Source organism: Cajanus cajan, chromosome 3 (assembly GCF_000230855.2).
Source record: "Cajanus cajan strain Asha chromosome 3, NIPB_CcT2T_4, whole genome shotgun sequence".
NCBI lineage: Eukaryota > Viridiplantae > Streptophyta > Magnoliopsida > Fabales > Fabaceae > Cajanus > Cajanus cajan.
The window spans coordinates 77,862,759-77,883,915 of record NC_138519.1 but is presented as its reverse complement, the minus strand read 5'-3'; the positions used below and the strand labels follow the sequence as shown (position 1 = coordinate 77,883,915).

Genomic DNA, 21,157 nt, shown 5'->3' with positions numbered 1-21,157 from the left:
TTTTTGGAGGAATTTTTCAGTTTTTTTTTGTAATAAGCAATTTTCGGTGGTAAAAAAAATCAGTTGATTTTGACGGTATACATGTTTCAATGATTTTTTTTAAAATAATGCTTTACATGCTGTTTGTTTTTTGCCAGTTTTATATAATGCTACATCAGTTACGAGACATTAAGATTATAAGTTTGCTGTTGCTGAAGATTTCTTAACAAAATCAATGAAAGTAGAAAATCACAAATCTTCTGTGAACAAAACACCTTCAGGTAGATGGAGGACATCACTTTTCATAAAATATCATTTTGAAAATTGAGTTGAATATAAAACATACGATTTATTAAAAACTAGTATTTATCTATATCTCTTTAATTGCACTCGGGAAATTTGGGCTTCCAACTTCCAAGTTCCTCATGATTTTTTTGCAAAAAACAAATGTCTATTTCTGCTCAAATAAACGTTTTGACCTGTGTGAGGTATGAAAAACTAATGTAAGTCATAAGATAAGTATATATATAGATCAAATAACTCATTAATAATTCATAACATATGTAGAATATATAGATTAAGTTTATAAATTTTTAAAATTTAAAAATTATTTGATATTTCATTTTGTTAATTCAAATTGACGAATAATTATAAAAAAATTATTTTACGCGTTAAGTTTAATTTATATATCAAAATATCAAGATTTTTAAAAATTTCAAAAATTTGTAGATTTGACTTGTGTATTAAAAAATCTTAATTTAACGATTAGATCATTGAAATTTAACATACATCGTAAGTTAATAAGTGGATTAACTTTACTAAAAATTACTCTTGAAATCATTTAATCTTTATATATATATATATAATGTATCATATATCTTCCGCCATAGACATTCTTGATCAAGTAGGGTTATTATTTATTATGAACAAAAAATATTTTTCTCCAAATGTTTACCAGTTACATATACAATACTCGGGATAAACGATAAGGATTTTCAACTTATACGAGAAAAAAAATCATTTCACCTTTCTTTTACACACTTTTGGTTTGTGACTTGATTTTTAATTACAATAATAAAAAAAAGTGCAAAATATGCCTTATTGGATGAGACTATTTTATTAATGTAAATATGCAAAATACTTATTATTCAATTGGTATGCTAATAAATTATAAAATTATATAATTTTCTATATAAGATGGACAAATTATACACTATTTTCTATATACCAAACAGTAATAACGAAAACTACCAAAGGACAAAAAAGTGAAGTAGATTGTTTCTTCCATTGTTTGGTTTCTCTTAAGAAAGGGATGAAAAACCACTCTATTCAAATATGGAGGTAAAGAAAAAAAATGAAACCTTTTCTTTTTTAATGTATGATAAAGATAAAATTTTCCTTATTTTCTCACATTCTTTATATATATATATATATAAAGGGATATTTTCTTTTTTATATACATGTTTTTCTTTCTAGTTTCTTGACAACCAAATAAGAAAAAGAGAAGTTACAACTTTCTTTCCTTTTTTGAAAAAAAAAAAGCTTAAAATACATCTCATTTTTTAATTCATTTTCTTTTCTTCCTCTCTCCTTTTCATTTTCTAAACCTAATATATTTTTAAGGGTAAAATATTCTAAAAAAATTGTGTACACAAGGAATCATTTTTTATATATAAATATAGATTATAATTTTTTATTGATAAAAAATCATTAAATCAAATTTATTACAAATTATAAAATTTAATGTCCCATTATTATAATCATTTCAATCATATAATATCACCTTGTCAATGCTTTCCCATTCCGATTAGTAAAATATCAAATGACATTAATAAAGTAAAAATAAATAATACTATTTTTGTAAAATGAAAACTAATATAATACAAATCAAAATTTCAAAATTGATAATTGTTTTTTAAAATAGATAGAATACTTTTCTTGGTTATAATTATTAAAAAAACCTTAAGGTCATTTGTTTGTGTTTATCTTTTAAGAAAGTTTACTTTTTAAATTAAAAATATATAAAAGCAATTAAATCAATCAGATGCGCCTTTTTTTCTCTTCGAAAAATGGTAACTTTAATACTTTATAAATAATTAAAAACAACTACTACATTAACTCGTATCCTATGACATATGAGTAACTTTCATATATTATTGGTATTTTTCTAACCAAGTTAAAAATCAATTATAAAGGATTATGTGCTATAAAATTTAATTAAAAATATTCAATCACAATTTATCATGTGACAAGTTCTTAGTTTTTATATTACAATAATTATCTTAAAAAGTCATTCCTATCATTCCTATCATGATTTGTTGTTAGTTGTGAATAAAAAGATATTTACTCTCAAGATTGAAATTAAACTCAATTAAAATTTGTTTAAAATGTGCAATATACTAGAAACTTGTTAAAATTTGTTTCAAATGCCTTCTTTCTTTCATTATTTCTTTCTTTTCTTTATTTTTATATTCAAAAAGGGCCTAAGCCCAAAGAAACAGAATTACAAAACGTGGGGTTAGAAACCCTTATTTCTTTAATCAACGAGGCCGGTGCATGTGTTACATATGAAGTAGGACTTCGTTTGATCAATGGTAAGAGTAAATTGGTGAAATTCATGTTAACGGATACGTTTGATTACTTGTTCATGCATGTCAGAAATCAGAATTGAAAACTGCATCCATTTGTGATCGATATGTCATTGCTAATCAAATTGGAATACGGCATACATGCTTTTCCATATACACCATTTCCATTTCTAGCAATTTGACAAACCCCATGTGGTTCATTGAATATGAATATAAGGATACAACACCATCCAATAATCATATAATGGATCATGCACATAATATTGGTATGCGGTTGATAGCGAGTTACTGTGTGCAACTTGAATTGGCATGGCCATTTTTTTTTTATTATATTAGGTATTGCTCAATGATGGGACTGCATATATGTGGAGTGGAGGATCCGATAGATATATCACCAAGCTAGATGTAATAATGTAATATTTTTTTACTTGCAGTATGCTAAATATTTAAAGAGAATGAATGTTGTCATCATCCATAATAGTTTTACTTTGAAAAACACAAAAAATAATTTAAAGAAATTTGTATATCTGCATTTTTTTTTACATGAATATGATTACTTTTAATTGAGGATACTTGTACGTAATTTGTTTTAATATACTTACAAATTTTACATCGCTTTAGAGTTTAGGTCAAGAGTAATTAATAAACATTATTCCTAACTCCTAAATTCATTGAGATGGTTTTTATAGATAAAATTGGTTCAATAAACATCAAAATAAACAATATCTTGATTGTAGTAATTTATTCGTAGATTTACAATTAAAACATTAGAGAAAGGACACAGACCTCTCTAGTCCCTTAGAAGTTAAAACTAAGAATAGTTTATAAATATCTTCTTTATTTAACTCACCAAAGCGTCATAATAAAGAAATTTTGTTGTTACAAAGTTAATGTCATATATCTATAAATATATTATTCTTACATGTAGGTATTTTTAAAGATTTACATTAGGATAATAATAAAAAAAATACTTATAATGTGAATACAATTTATTTACAAAAGAAAAAAAAAATTCTAAGCTTTCAATTATTAGAGTTTAAGTATGAAATGAACTCTAATAATTAAAAAAGTTAGACAGGTTGAATAGTATATAAGTAAAAAAAGTCTACCTACCTAATATCTTAAGGTATTAACATACTCACTTATGTGAACTTATTCACTATTATTATATAAAATATTTTGATATTAACAGCGTGTTTGGATTTGCGTTAGAGCAAGCTAACGCACGTATTTGGATGAAAAAACGTGATTCCTCTCTTTGAATAGATGTTTGGTTTTCTCTTTTTTACACAATTTTAAGTGTGAAAATCAATTTTGCCTGAAGCTAATAAAAATAGCTTCTACGTTTGGAAAATTGATTTTGATAAATCAATTCTTAAAACGCAACACCAAACACACACTAAAACTCCCGCAAACACATATGTGTAACCATATATTCATGCATTTATAATGAAGACCCCATATATTAGGACGCCATGCCAAATATATAGATAAAGGCATTTCACGTGACTAAAAGTAATGTTGAATCTTACCCTTTTAAGTGTAGTTGTCTTCTGTATCGGTGTGCTATGGAGGATTTGAATAGTTTGAATGAGAAATTAACTTGAAACATCATTTTCGTTATCGTGAATAAAGGAAAAGTAATTGTTTTAAGGGGTATGTAATAGAAATTAACATTTACAAATGAAGCAAGATGATATGTGAAAAACAAGCAAATTAATGGAAAAATCCCGTATCCTTTCGTGATGATACGTGAGTTCTTTAATATGGTTGATTGTCATATTTTGAATTGCATAAAAAAAAGTGTACACAAATAATATATAATATATATAATTCCGTGACGATGTTTTTAACATCTTGCGCAACAGGAAAGATGGTTTTTTACATTATCATGGTACGTGATTGTTTGGGTGTTTGTCATGGCATCATATGTGACGCAAAAAATGTTCACATGTATTATAAGAACCACAATAATAGAAATATATGGGCACAATGAATTAGATTTTGCAGATTTATTAGAAATGATAACCTTTAAACGCACTAAAATAAACACTAATAACTAACCAGTTCCTTTTATGAATTCTACTAGATAAAATATTGTGTTGAAGAGGTTGTTTATATTTTTATATTTATTATCGTATTCCTGCGAATCGAATGCATTGGTTGCGTTCATTTTAAGCATGTTCTAAAATTAGTTTTGTATCGTTTCGGTTTTGATTTTGGATTTTTTTTCTACACCCCAAATTGACATTATATATTGTCTTTCCATATCATTTTTTTTTCTCACACCCAAATTTCAGTTATTTCGAGTTATATGTTTTAATGTTTATTTTTATTTAATTTTTTAATCAAAAAATTAATGTGAATTATTCATGGATGACTCTAACATATGTTTAATCTTTAATAGAGAATCAGATTTATCACTTTTAGTGAGTTTTTTTCAATCATATTTTTTTATTCAAGATTCAAATTTAAGATCTTATCTAAAAGAATCTCTTCAGTTTCACTAGGACCATAATTTGATTTATATTATTATAAATTATAATTTAAATAGAATATTTTAAAAAAGAATGAAACAAAATATAATGTAGAGTATTAAACCAAAAATATTGACAGTAGTGACTGGATCTTTACAAAGACCAATCTAAAAGGAATGTTTCTTTATTATACAAAAAAGTATATTAAATTAAATATAGAATTATTCTTCCATTGAAGAAACATAAATACAGGTCAGCTAATAAATGATCATTAAATGCGAAATTGATTTCTTGCCCTCAAACCAATAACATTAAATAGCAATAACGCCATTTAAATATTTGATTTTTTTAATATAGAAATAAATAAAATTATTAATACTTTACTGCAATCAAATTTTCAATATATTGCATATATATTTTTCACTATAACACTTCATTTATGTTTTAATCTTTTTGTTACACAGGAATTATTGTTATTAGTAAATTAAATAAATCAAAATATTTATTACTTTTTTCATCTCATAATAAATATTATTTTATACTTTTATACACATCAATAAATGTTAGTAAATAAATCAAAAGTATAACAATTTTACAAAAAATTTTAAATTTTAATAAAACCATTTCTCTTACTCCAATTGTCATTTTCAAGTACATTAAGTTTCTACCTTGAAACAATACAAATCAATGAATGAACATCGTCATCAGCAACATATAATTAAAGTTATTGAAGGTCCCTTCTCTCTAAAAAAAAATATAATTAATATATAAAATATTGTATGCATTCATGAATTTTCAATTTTTTAGTGTAACGGGAGTAGTTTGTGAGTCAATAAATACAGAATTCACTATCGTTTCAAGCATGCCTTCATGATATTGGGTGTGATTTCAACTAAAGGATCTTTATCTCAGGCAATAATTGATGATATTAGACATGAGGAGAAAGAATTGCCTTAGGTTGAAATGACATTAGACATGATTTGAATAGCGTTGGAAATGGGGTAAGAGAATTGGTTCAACTTGGATTGAAATTGGGTGCCAAAGAAGTGGCGTCCAACGTGAGGAAAAAGAATCATCTCGGATCAAATTGAGGCCGGGTGTGACACTTGGCCACATCAAGCATGAGGGCTCAGGGGTCTCTACCTAATCCATGATAGGTTTGGGTGAGGTAGACGTTGGTCCCGGTAGAACATGAATCTAGAAGTGAGATTGAATAGATTCTTCACTTAGATGACTTTCTATGATCTTTAAAAAATTTCTTATCCTCTTCTTTCTTATTTCAATATCAATTAATCAAATTTAGATTATGAAACAATACAAACCAATGAATGAAGACCGTCTTCAGCAACATATAATTAAAGTTATTGAAGGTCCCTTCTCTCTAAAAAAAAAAAGTTAATATATAAAATATTGTATGCATTCATGAATTTCCAGTTTTTTAGTGTAACGAGAGTAGTTTATGAGTCAATAAGTACAGAATTCACCATCATTTCAAGCATGCCTTCATGATATTGGGTGTGATTTCAACTAAAGGGTCTTTATCTCGGGCAATAATTGATGACATTAGACATGAGGAAAGAGAATTGCCTTAGGTTGAAATGACATTAGACATGATTTGAATAGCGTTGGAAATGGGGTAAGAGAATTGGTTCAACTTGGATTGATATTGGGTGCCAAAGAAGTGGCGTCCAACGTGAGGAGAAAGAATCATCTCGGATTAAATTGAGGCTGGGTGTGACACTTTGCCACATCAAGCATGAGGGCTCAGGGGTCTCTACCTAATCCATGATAGGTTTGGGTGAGGTAGACGTTGGTCCCGGTAGAACATGAATCTAGAAGCGAGGTTGAATAGATTCTTCACTTAGATGGTTTTCTATGATCTTTAAAAAATTTCTTATCGTCTTCTTTCTTATTTCAATATCAATTAATCAAATTTAGATTATGATTCAATAAAAGATATAAATGATCAAATTTACCACACAGTGGAACAAATATTTGTAATCCAAATTAATTTTTATTATTTTCCTTCTTTCTTTTATTACCAAATAGCATATATGATAAATTGAACATGAATCAACAATTGATAACATTCAAATAAACATTTTGTTGAAATTCCTTTTAACAATTCTCACAAAAATTATATCAAAAGATAAAGGTTAAGAGAGAAATACATAATGCATGGTCTATACTAGTTAAACTATACAAGGGTGTACATCTAGTTTCTGACTTAGCATCCCACTAAATCAAGTCATTTCACTACAATATTCTTTACACACACCATGTACAAACAATATTATAATCAGAATGAAAATCACACAATCTTGATTTTACAAGATTTCACAATCATAAAATTCTTACACCCCACAAGAACCCACTCGAGAGAAAACAATCTCAAGATTTCCCTTAACTCTTCTTGAGACACCTTATCTCAAAGAGTAATACAACCCAATAGTACAAACAAAATTTTATGATCAGAGAGAATACACATGATATGTGTAGAATGATTTTGAACAAAGATTAACTCATAAATTTATTGAAATCTATCAAGAACTCATCTTCTTTAATCAATCTTTAGCACTTGTATTCTTTCTGAAAAGTATATGATATGATCTTGTTCTAAAATAGTTATATATATATAGTTATATATATATATATATATATATATATATAGTTATATATATATATATATATATATATATATAGTTATATATATATATATAGTTATATATATATATATATATATATATATATATATATATATATATATATATATTACACACACTTGGTTAGTATGTCGGATGTTGATGCAAATTTTTGTATATGTATATATTATTGCTAGTATATTCAAGAATTGTTTGTATGATAACTTTAGGTAATTTTTTGCTAGTAAATGTTTCTATTAAGTGTAGACATCATGTTGGATTGTTACACTAAAGCTATAATTAATAAATACGTACTTCATGTGAATATATTTTATTGTTTAGAAGAAATTATACTTGTTTTTTTTTTAATTCAAGTAGGTTATAATTATTAACTAATTTGACATAAAATCATTTTAAATATATTTTTATTTAATTAAAAGGTCACATTTTAAATCATTAAAACAACTTATTAAAATAAATACTACTAATATTAATTATGTTTATTAAATTATTTTTATAATATTTTAAAATTGTATATTTATTAGTTTATCTAAAAGATTAAACATAATTTACATAAGGATTTAAATACATTAATTTATATAAACTTAATATTTTAACTTATTTTAAAAATTTACTAAACAATAAATCTTTGAATAAACTTGGAAGTCAAACTCAACTTTTAAAAGAACAAACTATGCCCCCAAAAATTCAATATTACACACTAGATTCATATAATAAATTTAAGACTAAATTGTATTATAATATCAAGTTTATAATTTTATTTTTTTAATTTTATAAAATCAACAAGTTTGATCCTTTTATTGAATGTTTATTGATTGATCATTAAAATTATAAAATTTATTGTGATCTAATAATATATAAAAGACACAATAATTAATATTTAATAATACGTAAGATAAATTATACTTTTAATTCTCATATTCATCTCATTTTCATATCAATTTAAACATTAATTATTATGTCATATACTTGATGAGATAAAAGTAAAATTTAACTTGAAAATTGTTAAATCTTAATTGTTATGTCATATACTTAATGTTAAATCATGATTAATGTTACAATTTTAGCAATCAAAAATGAAAATTTAATGAGAGGATCAAAATTATAAATTTTATAAAATTGAGAGGCTAAAATTGTAGATTTAAAACTAGAGGGAATGAAATTGTGAATGTGATATTATAGAAGGACTAAAAGTACATTTTAGCCTAAATTTAAAGTAAATATATTATATTTTGATTTAATTTGAAAAAGATTTATATTACATGTTATATTATAATTTTTTTTAGAATTTTTTTAATTTTTGAAACACATTGCAACGAACCAACAGGTTACTATACTTTATTGTTAGGCAACTAAGCAACGAAAACATAAAGAATTCAATTATGCTAGAGTTATCATGCAATAGTACTTGAACATTCATTTAACATATATATGTATATGGTGCAGAAAACATAAAAACATCTCTTACCAATTTTGATCTAAAAACATAATGCCCCTTATGGGTTTACAACAAAACCCTGTACATATATATAAATATACATGTAGTATTTAAAAACATAAAGAACCTAGTATTAGTCAAACGTCTCTAAAATCCAATATTGTATCAAAACAACTAAACAAAATAAGGTCATTTCCAACATGGTCATCTACCAAGCATGCCCTCTACCTAATATTATCCTGCTTCCATAACAAGTATAGTCATTACAGTCCAATAACATGGAAAAGTTACGATAAACTTGTAATTAAGAAAACAACATAGTATAGAAGCAATAAGTTAGTTATACCAACAAACTTAATCAACACAACATAATACCAATCCAAGGCCCAATTTAGCAACACAAAACAATCATATGAACACATTCTCTCAACTTACAAAACCACTATACAACTTACTAGCATACCACTTTAGCAACTTTTCAACATATCAACTCAATGTAAGAACAACATAGCTTCTCAACACAATTTATGAACAAGACAATATTTGCAACACAACACAACTTAGCAACATAACAACTTAAACAACACCACAAATATTCACCATTTTTTTTTGTATTGAAATGGATGCATTTGTTCGTTACTTAACGCTGTAAATCATTTTCATTGTTTAAAAGTTTTATTCCTTTTTTTTGCTAAGCAAAATTGAATTAAATAAGAGGAATACAAGGGGTACTCCAACCCATATACAAAACATAACCAAAGTAGTGCACCTCTGACATCAGGAGGTGTTTAATGAAAACAACACAATAACTACATATCTCCTAAAATCAATTTTCAAACATCATACAATAAAAGACCTTGCACTAATAGGTGGAACAACCAAACTAGCAATCCAAAAAAAGACTATCATCTACAAAGTGAAACCAATCAGCATTGTCAAAAGCATTGCCGCAATTAAGTCGGAATCTCACACCCAGATAGTAATAATCACCAACAAAATCACTTAATAAAAGTTAAGGCATAAGAAATGGGACTCAGCCCAAGAAGAAAATGAGTATGAAAAAGAATTATCTCTCGCTTTTCACCATTTCCAAGTGCGCAGTTTTACCAATTCAAGCACATCTAAAGTAGATAGCAGCTTGTTAGAAAAAATAAGAGTATTTCTTGCTAGCCAGATACTCCAGATTACAGTCAACCAGATCACCACTCATCTATACCTCATTTTGGAAGGACAGAGAGGCAGTCCAAAAAATTGATTAAAAGTTTTATTCCTTGAATTACCAACAATGTTAGGGAATATAATTATTATTACTTAAAATCATTTAATTTAATAACTATATTTAGAATAAAATTTAAATTTATAATATTGTTAATTAAAATGTCTTATTCGACGAATTTTTTTGGAATAAGTAATAATTTTCTTTTATACCTTTAATATTTTTTAGAATTCTATTAATGAAATATTCACCCTTTTTTTTTTATCGAATTAGATGCATTTGTTGGTCGATTATATAAATCATTTTCATTGTTCAAAAATTGTATTCGTTGAATTACAAACAATGCTGATTAGAAAATGTAATTATGACTTAAGACCATTTAATTTAATAAGTATTTGCATAATAAAATTTAAATTTATATATTTTAAATTAACTTTTTTTATATATATTTTATTATTTTATGAATTTTGATTAATAGAATATATATTCTTTTTTAATGAGATCAGAATTAGTATTAAAAAATAATATATCTATTTTTTTTTAAAGTTATCTTAAAGAAACAAAGAGAGTCTTAAAACATTGGTGAAAAAAAAAAAAAAAAAAAAGAGAGAGAGAGAGAGAGAAACGTACGCTAAGGAATGAAAATTAAAAGCGAACTTGATTTCAGGAATTCGAAACAATGAAACGTCACACTGGTGCAGGCACAGCAGTTAAGCGTTACATAATTTTTAAACACAATCCAACGGTAAGAAAGAAATCACAATGCAAGTTAAGCGTTTCAAATTCAAACACGTGTCCCTATGGACCACACACGTAAAACATGAACTCAGGATCAGTTTCGAGTCGCGCCATCGTGTCGGGCGCCAAAATCATCTCCAAATCGACGGCGCCGCCGCCACTCCGCCCGGGAAAGGCCGACATCTTGCCGTCGAACTTGTTGGCTCCGCCGCTCCGCACGGCCAACGGGCGCCCCCAGCCGAAGTCGTTGTCGTACATCGGGAATCTCGGCGAGCTACCCATCTGGACGGTGGCGCCGTCTTTGTTTCCCAACGCAAAGACCTTGGGCTGGCGCTCCCAATCCTCCACGGCGCGCCGCACCATAGCGCTGTCGTACGCCCTCACGCTTTTGTTCAGCAGCTCCGCGCTCCACCGAAGGTCCCTCGACGCCACGTCACCCGCGGATGCATACGTGGCAATGCTCTGAATCGCGTTCCCAAAGTAATTCTCCCCCAACTTGGGCTCCATCCGCTGCCGAACGTTAACCGCCATTCTAAACGTCGTCGTTTTCGTCCCCTCCAGATTCCTCGCACGCGTCACGCACCGCCACACCAGCGCGCAGAGCGACTGAAACGACGAAATCTCCACCGTTTCATCTGGCGCAACGCTTTTCACCTGCTTGTCGCTGCTCCACTTGGCCAGCACCTCAACAGCCTCAACGTTCTCCGGTAAACTCCGGCCACTGTTCACCCTCGCTTTCAGCTGCTGAATAGATTCTCGCTTGAAGCTGAAGATTCTCTCGCGAATCGGCTCCTCCGCGTTGAAGCTCACCTTCATGTCTAGTACAACAAAAATTTAACCAGTTTTAGTTCTGGATATATTAAATATTTAATAATAGAAAAACTTTTGTAATCATGAACGATGATTGATGACCTTTGGGCAACTGAAGCAGGACTTTGGAAGAGAGAATGGAGTCGCGGCGGAAGTCCGGGAGGGAGGAGGGAGACGTGGCGGCACCTCGGGAGATTTTGGCGAAGGTGTTGTAGAAGTTCCAGAAGGAGGCGCCGTCGGTGACGGCGTGGCAGACGGCGCAGCCGATGAAGAGGCCGTCAGCGAGCTGGGTGAGCTGGACGGCCATGATGGGAGAGGAGTGAGCGGCGTAGCTGATTGTGTGGTGGAAGGGGAAGAGTTTCTGGAAGATAGGGTTGACGTCGGGAGGGGAGAGGAGGTCGGAGACGGAGACGTCTGCGGCGGAGGCGTGGATGAAGTCGACGCCGGCGTCGTTGCATGCGACGTAGACGTGGGCGTCTGCGTGTGTGACGAGGCGGCCGGCGAAGGGGGGGAAGAGGGAGAGCGTTTTGGAGAGGGCGTGGATGAGATGAGGGATGAGAGTGTGGGTGGGAAGTTGAGGGGCTGTGAAGAGGCATCCCTTCTGGATGTAGTGAGAGCATAGCATGTTAAGGTCTGACATGGAGAGTTTTAGGTCTCCGAGAGTGGATTTTTGGTGAGGAACTACACTGCATTTTGAGATCACACTCACTGCGGAAGCCATTTTTCTACCTCCTTTTCACGCTTCGTGTGTCCTCTTTATATATACAGGCCTCCCCGCTCTCTTCCTTCATGCTACATTACATTATCGTCACCTTCCTCGGAAATTTTTATTACAGATTTTAATGTAAATACTATGGTCTATTTAGTATTATCTCAAACTCCGTAATGTTCATTTCTTAAACTTACTTTCACTTGATGAATAAGATTTCAAGTTTGAGTTTTGAGTCTGGATAATTGATTATATCATAGGCGAAGATGTTAATAAATTAAATTATTGAATAAATATGATTTTTTTTTCAGAAAACATTAAATAACTAATGTATTATTTATTATTTTTTCAATAATTAATTTTTATAAAAAAAAATTAACTAACCATTATCGATTGAACTTTTCTTTTATTAGCATTTTTTTATTCACTAGATTTTACATTATATTAAAGTTTTGAATTTATTTATACTCAAATTAACTATTTGTTAATTATATATATTATTATGTATTAATTGGTAATCACTGATCTTTTTACTATTTAAAATTTCATGCAATTTTTGGTAGATATTCGTATGGTAAGTCTCACGTCAAGGAATTTATTGTGCATGTTGATCAAAATTGATTCAGGAATAATATCAGATAATTTTTCTTTAAATGAACAATTTTATCCTAAAATTTACTATTAGCTTATTTTTACATAAATTATTTTACTTCAAAATAATTTCAAGAAATCAATTTTACTATTATTCAATCAAACACACTCGTAATCATGTCTGATCATGAGCATAGTTCAAAGGGGCAGAATCTGAAGGGTCCAAAAACATGTTAACTTCAATAATTTTTTTAAAAGAAAAAAGAAAAACTGATGCAATATTAGCTTAACAATTCCTATTTTCCAAATCAACAAATCCAACCTCATATAATAACTAAATATTCTAGTTAATTATTCAATAATGACGGCTACATCACAAGTCATAACAATAGACTTCTTTAACAAAGGGCATTTTTCTATTATAAAAAGCATCTTAGGGATCCAAGGATATTTAATCTTCTAGTATTATTTTTGATTGAGATCCAAAGTTCATTTATAGGTTCTAACAGAGTTTGCACCAAACTCTAAAAGAAGGTTGAGGTTAAGTTTTACTTATTATCCACAAATGGATATGGACAATTGGAGAGAATTATTTAATCATTGGAGGACTTATTGAGAGTTTATATTCTAGATCATCTGGGTAGTTGGGGAAAAGTGTTACCTCTTATAAAATTTACTTACAATAACAGTTTTCATGTTAGTATTAGCATAACACCTTTTAAAGCTTTTTGTATGAGAGAATGTGCAGGACTCTTTTGTGCTAGTACAAGGAGGGTGAGTCGATTGTTGTTGGGCTAGAGTTAGTTCTCTAAACTACTAATAAAGGTGAAGATGATATAGGAAAGATTGAGAACTACCTAGAGTAGGTAGAAATCTTATGTTAATAGAAGGAGAAAGCTCTTGGAATTTAAGGAAGGGGAGCATGTGTTTTTTAAGGTGAGACTCATTACTGGAGTGGAAGGGCAGTGAGGTCCAAGAAGGTGACGTTGAGGTTTATCAGTCCTTACCAGATCCTTTGTCGTATAAGTCTGAAGGCTTATCAGTTGGCGTTGCCACCATCTCTATCCAACCTACATGATGTATTTCATGTCTCCCAGTTGAGGAAGTATGTGCACGATCCTAGCAATGTGGTGGAATATGATGAGGTGCAAGTGAAGGAGAATGTCGCTTATGTGAAGCAATCGACTACAATTATAGATCATATAATTAGGTGAAGCAGTTGAGGGCAAAACCATCAGCTTTGTCAAGGGTGTTTGGGATATGGTCACTAGTAAGGTTACATGGAAGATGGAGGATAAGATTTGAGATCAATATCCATGGCCTATCCCATGTAAGTATATTTTCAGGGGTGAAAATTCTTATTGCTGGGGAGAATTGCAACAATGTACTATGTTTCGTTAATTATTATTTTTCCGTCAATAATTATGTGTTGTGGTGTTTTGGTGTTTATTATTGAGAAACTTTGAGAGTTAAGTAATTCTCATGAGCATGAGGAGAGAGAATTGTCTCTAATTTAGTCATGTTAGACGTAGGAATGACAAATAAACTCATACTCGTAGGTAATACCCAAACCCATCCTGACTTTGACGAGAAATACTCAGCTTGATCAGGTACGGGTACGGGTAAAATCTGAAATATTAAACCGGGAACGGGGACGAGGTGGGTAACCCCGGTTTAATACCGTCCCCATCCCAATCCTTGGTTTAATATCTGTCCCCAATTTGATTATTTTAAATAATTTTAATATTTAATTATGGGTGATTGTGTATTATGACTTGAAATATTTGTGGTTGTTTAATTACTAAGAAGTTTCTTGATTAAAATATGAGATAGACAAATAACCTAATTACAATTGTAATATAATGAAAAGATAAACTAAAAATATTGTGTGTGTTTTTTTGCAAATTTTTTTTTATATTAATTTTGATAGGTACCAATACGAGTATACCCAATATTCGACGAGGATGGGGATGAGACGAAAATTACATACTCGACGAGTACGGGGATGGGGATAGGGATGAATTTGAATCGCAGGGACGGGGAGGGATATCATGAAACCTATACCTGACTCGCCTTGTTGCCATGCCTAGTTAGACGTTAAGTTAAATTGCATCAGGCGTGATAAGAGAATCGTCACTGCTTGGATTGACACTAGGTTTCAATGGAGTGACATTAAGCAAAAGCCCTTTGTCTGAAATGGGGTCGGGCGTGGATTTTGTCACACTAGGCATGGGAATTCAAGGGTTTTCTAGCTTATCCACACTAGCTGCAGGTTGAATGGTGTTGGGCATGGGCGAGGTAGAGAGTTCCTTGTCTCGATGGCACCAGCGAAAGGCATATGGAGCCGATAGTGGTTTACTTTAAAAAATCTTGTTTGTTTGATTACATGGTGAACATGGATAGGTTAGGCAATCTATTACATGTTGTATGTTGATAGGTGTTGTTGGTTCTATGTATATTGATATGAGATAGTATACATAGATGGTTATATTATTGACCTATTGAGGTGTTGATATTGATAATGCTTTAGGCATTTGAGCATGTTGATTAACTTAGGACTAGAGGAGAAGGTATTTTTGAAAGTTGGATATCCTATAGTGTTTGGTGTGGTGTTCTATAAACCTAATTATTGAAAAAATTTCATTGAGTAAACGTTATCTCTTAGAGTGGATTTTTGAGTCTCCTCTAAGTCTTCATTTAATGTTTGAGTAAGGTATCATGAGGATAGTTAGTGGGATGAATTCAAAGGTGACTTGGTTAATGCATGTCAATGTCGTGATAGGTCCATACCCAAACTATGTTATACTTGAGGATAGTATTGAACTTTCCTAATTTAAGTAACAACATCTGAGAAATCATGTTGTAGGGATTGGTATCCCAATTGACTATCGATCTAACATGTGTAAGTCTCCTCTAAGTCTTCATTTAATGTTTGAGTAAGGTATCATGAGGATAGTTAGTGGGATGAATTCAAAGGTGACTTGGTTAATGCATGTCAATGTCGTGATAGGTCCATACCCAAACTATGTTATACTTGAGGATAGTATTGAACTTTCCTAATTTAAGTAACAACATCTGAGAAATCATGTTGTAGGGATTGGTATCCCAATTGACTATCGATCTAACATGTGTAAATAGATCAAGCCCCTTAGATTGCTCATCTTGGTTGTAGGAGATCTCCATAAGTGAATGCATGACGATACATGTAATTGAGGTGTATGCATATGATGTGGTGTGATTTGTAGTTGTTCATATGCTTTGATGATTACATTGTTAAATGACATGGATGTGGTGAAATATGTTGTAAGTTGCTTACTTTTGTAAGGTTGTTGAATGCGTGTTGAGATGTTTGTTGGTTGTCATGTTGTAGAACATGAGGTGATACATGTTGGTATTTGTAGTATAATGTTTACTTTTATACTTGTATATGTTCGTTCTTTTGAACACTAGTTTACCCTTGCATATTTTTCTGGTGGTTAGAGTACAATGATCACGTTTACATAGAAACAAGACAAGGTTAGACATGAGGCTTTTTGAGCGGTGAGAGTCATGCTTTTGGCATGTAGCTTAATGTTAATGTTGTTGGTAGTTTTTGATTGACTAACAACTTAGAATTTTTATTTTATAATGTCAGATTATTGTACATATGTATGTGTGCGTGTGTGTGTATATATATATGTGTGTGTATATATATATATATATACTATGGTGCAAATATCCAGGTATTGTGTTTATATTAACCTTAGGTAATTAGTTGTTTTTATTACTAGTCATTGATTCCGTTAAGTGTAGGATCACAACGAGTTGTTACAACTCAACATTTAATCAACGAAACATAAATATAATTACTTAGAATTATCATGCAAATAGTTATTAGATAAACATGCATCAATATATATGTAGAGGAAATAATCAACTACAAACATAAAGGTCCTTTAGTGGGACTAACAAAATCCTATACATACACACACACATAAAATAATAATCCAGAATTGTAAACATAAAGCCTAAGTAATCAATCAAGCAACTATCATATAAGTTGTGTCATAATAGCCACCAAAACAACACTATTATCTCTAAAATGGTAGTTAAAAGGTCTAGCTCGTCCTTTAACCTAATCCTACTCTATTCCCATAATAATATGATCATCACAGTCCAACAACAAAAGAATGTTAGGGTAAACTTATACGTAACAAATTAACACATAATATATAAGTAAGATACAACTATAACAACAACTTCATGACACCAACACTATAACAACCAACTACGAACCACACAACAACTCACAACTCAACAACTTAAGCGACACTAATCATCATCTCAACACAACTATGACCAAATGCCTAGTGTAGCGGGACATATCAACATACAACTTAGATTTACTCACTATAAGAAAAATCAAGATTATCTACGGAAAAATCCATAGATAAACATAAAAATCCGTAGATAAGTGTCAATTATCTACGGAAAAAAATTCGTAGATAATATGGTCGTAGATAACGTTATCTACGGAATTTTTCGTAGATAATGTTATCTACGGAATTTTCCGTAGATAACTCACGAAAGTTGTTATCTACGAATTTTATCCGTAGATAACTTTTAGGAAATTTTTATTTAATTTTAATAAATTTATTAATGTAATAACCCTCATATTTGGCCTCTCAAGGATGCTATTTCATTACACTTCACTTTTCAACATGTTTTGTCCTTATTGCACATTTTCTGGGAAACTTCCCATAAGGTCACCCATCCTTATACTACTCCAGGTCAAGCACGCTTAACTGTGGAGTTCTGATGAGATAGGCTACAGAAAAGCTAATGCATGTTATCAGTATAACTAGTACAAATTAATTCATTTAAGTACAATCTCATACTTATACTATTTTTGGATCCTTCTCATTTTGGTATGTCCAGACCGCTATAAAAATATAAAAATATATATAATAATTATATTATCAATAATAATAATAATTATATTATATTTAATTAATATTTATTTATATATATACTTACTTGTATAATTAACAATCTACTTATTTCTATTTAAAATTAATATTATGATACAATTTAAATTAATTATTATAAATTTAAAAGTTTAAATAATAATATATATTTTAAAATGATAAAGGCTGAAATAACACTAGTGTAACTTTTACTAAGTATTACACCGCTCAATAATGTTATATTAAATGTGAATTTTGTAAATTCAACCGTTAGATTTAAAGTTCATATCACTTTATATGTTTATATCAAATTTTGTTAAAATTGAACAACAACTTGAAGGTAATCAAAGTGTTCATATTTTAGTATATTTTGAAATGTATATATTACGTTAATTTTATTTTACAAGAATGAAGTATCAAATCATCTTAAATTAATATAAAATTTTGTATATATGAGCTAAGAGTAGAAAACTTTTAATCTAACGGTTGAATTTATAAAATTCACATTTAATAAAAGTTACATTGATATTATTATAACCCTTCTCTTTCAAAATATTATTTTTATAAATTAAATTTTAACATTTTAAATAAATTATTAATTAAATTAATATATTTATTCATCTTCAATCTAAGATATAAAATTCAAAAAATGTATTTATTCTTGTTTTATTTTCTAATTATCAATCATTAATAAAATACTAATTTAAAATCTTATCTAATTATATCCTAATATTTTCATATCAAATTTAAAACCATATATTAGTATGTTATTTTTTTTATCATCTTATAAAAATAAAAAATTTAAGATGACAATTTTTAATAATATTTATTTTAAAATATTATAATGAATTAAATAAAATTTTAAAATATATTTTAATCATAAATAATTTTAAAATATATTTTAATCAAAAATATATTTTTTGGTCAATACGATAACTAAAAGTATTATGATAAATAATTAAATTAAAAAAATTAAATCTTATAATAATTATTTTTTTAATGATGCTAAATTAAATATTCTGATTATTTTACAATAAATTACAATGAAAAGATAATAAAATATGTTAATTGATGTTTCAAATAAATTGTAACCTTAGAAATTTATTTACGGGTGAAGTTATCTACGGAAATTTCCGTAGATAACTTATCTACGGAATATTCCATAGATAACTTATCTACAGAAAAATCCATAGATAAATTATCTATGAAAATTTCCATAGATAACTTATCTACAGAAATTTCCGTAGATAACTTATTAATGACAATTTTTAATAATATTTATTTTAAAATATTATAATGAATTAACTAAAAAAAGTTTAATCAAAAATAATTTTAAAATATATTTTAATCTAAAATATATTTTAAAATATATTTTAATCTAAAATATATTTTTTGGTCAATACAATGACTAAAAGTATTATAATAAATAATTAAATTTTAAAAAAATTAAATCATATAATGATTATTTTTTTAATGATGCTAAATTAAATATTTTAATTATTTTACAATAAATTAAAATGAAACGATAATAAAATATGTTAATTGATATTTCAAATAAATTGTTTTACCTACGAAATTTATCTATGGGTGAAATTTTCTACGGAAATTTCCGTAGATAACTAAATATTATCTACGGAAATAATTCCGTAGGTAATATTTCGTAGATAACTAAAAATTATCTACGAAAAAAATTCCGTAGATAATATTCCGTAGATAACTAAACATTATCTACGGAAAAATTTCGTAGATAATATTCCATAGATAATAATAATTTTTCTTGTAATGACTACTCATCATCATCATTTACAACTTAGTATATAAACAACACAACTTATCAACACTTAGCATCACAACAACTAAAAACCACATCAACATAGCAACATAACAACACAATGCGTTGTCATGAAATTCAACTAAGAAATCTTACAACACACGTTAGTAGTCAAAGTGACTTGACCCTACCTATCTAATCTTAAGTACAACCGGACCTTTTTGACTTGCTACATCAAATTTGTGTATCAATCCACAACACAGTGTAATTTCTTGAATTTTGCTACTTAAACTAGACATATTCGGTACTTGTTGTCATGAATAGTATAACTTACGTATGGATTTGCCACGACATTGACGTGGATTAACCAAGTCACATATGAATACAACTCACTAACTATCCTCGTGATACCACGTACCTTTTTAATAATCAGTTAAAGGTATTTTATCCCTTGACTTCATACCTTATTCAATTAATAATTAAGGGTCTAGTGGAGATTCAACACTCCATTCTAAGAGACAACAATATTCAAGTAGAATTTTAACAACTAGGCTTTTAGAGTAAATTATTGTTTTTAATTAGTTCATGATCTACGAATTTTATGTGGGTAAGGAAATTCATGTACCTAAGTCAACCTTTACAATTTAGTTTGAATTTTTAGACTGTTTGGATAAAATCTAACTAATTCAATATCAAAATCATCATTTTTAATGAGAGAGTATCAATTTCAAATTTTAATTTAACATATATATATATATATATATATATATATATATATATATATATATAAATTGGTAACATAAAAATATAAAACACACATTTAACACAATTGACACATACTCATAAGTCACTACTACATTTGTTATTTAGCCTTCACTATTACGAATTGGATATTGTCTTAGAGTTTTACATGACACATCTCTGTAATAGATTTCGTATGATGTAAAGTTTTAATTCAAAGAATATTATTTTAGTATTATCCTTCATATATTAATTTTTAATTTTATAACATGTACAAGATGGTTAAGAGAATATTATTTCATTATTTTTTTTTTCATTTTTGCATATACATTTATAATTAAGGGTGTATGAGTTTTTATATTTGTTGTAGTGTTAGTATTTTGTGAAAATATTTTTTTTATTTTTTTTATTTTTAATAACCCAATATAAACCACCCATATTATTAAGTAGGTTGATATTTAATTTATATTTGATATAAAATTTACACAAA

At 28.9% G+C, this 21,157-nt stretch overlaps 1 protein-coding gene across 1 annotated transcript; it reads right to left on the bottom strand.

Annotated features, from left to right (window-relative positions):
- Window positions 1-11,000: 11,000 nt before the first annotated feature.
- On the bottom strand, window positions 11,001-12,713 carry LOC109797773 (putative acetyltransferase At3g50280). The gene is made up of 2 exons (XM_020357907.3): window positions 12,012-12,713; window positions 11,001-11,917 (listed from the first exon to the last, which is right to left on the bottom strand). Exons 1-2 carry the CDS (start codon window positions 12,628-12,630, stop codon window positions 11,160-11,162), a joined length of 1,377 nt encoding a protein of 458 aa, XP_020213496.1. The 5' UTR covers window positions 12,631-12,713; the 3' UTR covers window positions 11,001-11,159.
- Window positions 12,714-21,157: the final 8,444 nt, after the last annotated feature.

What these genes read in the sequence shown, in the direction of transcription:
- LOC109797773 (XM_020357907.3), bottom strand. Translation starts at nt 12,630, where the DNA reads ATGGCTTCCGCAGTGAGTGTGATCTCAAAATGCAGTGTAGTTCCTCAC. An exon ending in CCTGCTTCAGTTGCCCAAAG is followed by an intron (nt 11,918 to 12,011) that starts GTCATCAATCAT and finishes TTGTTGTACTAG; the next exon opens with ACATGAAGGTGAGCTTCAAC.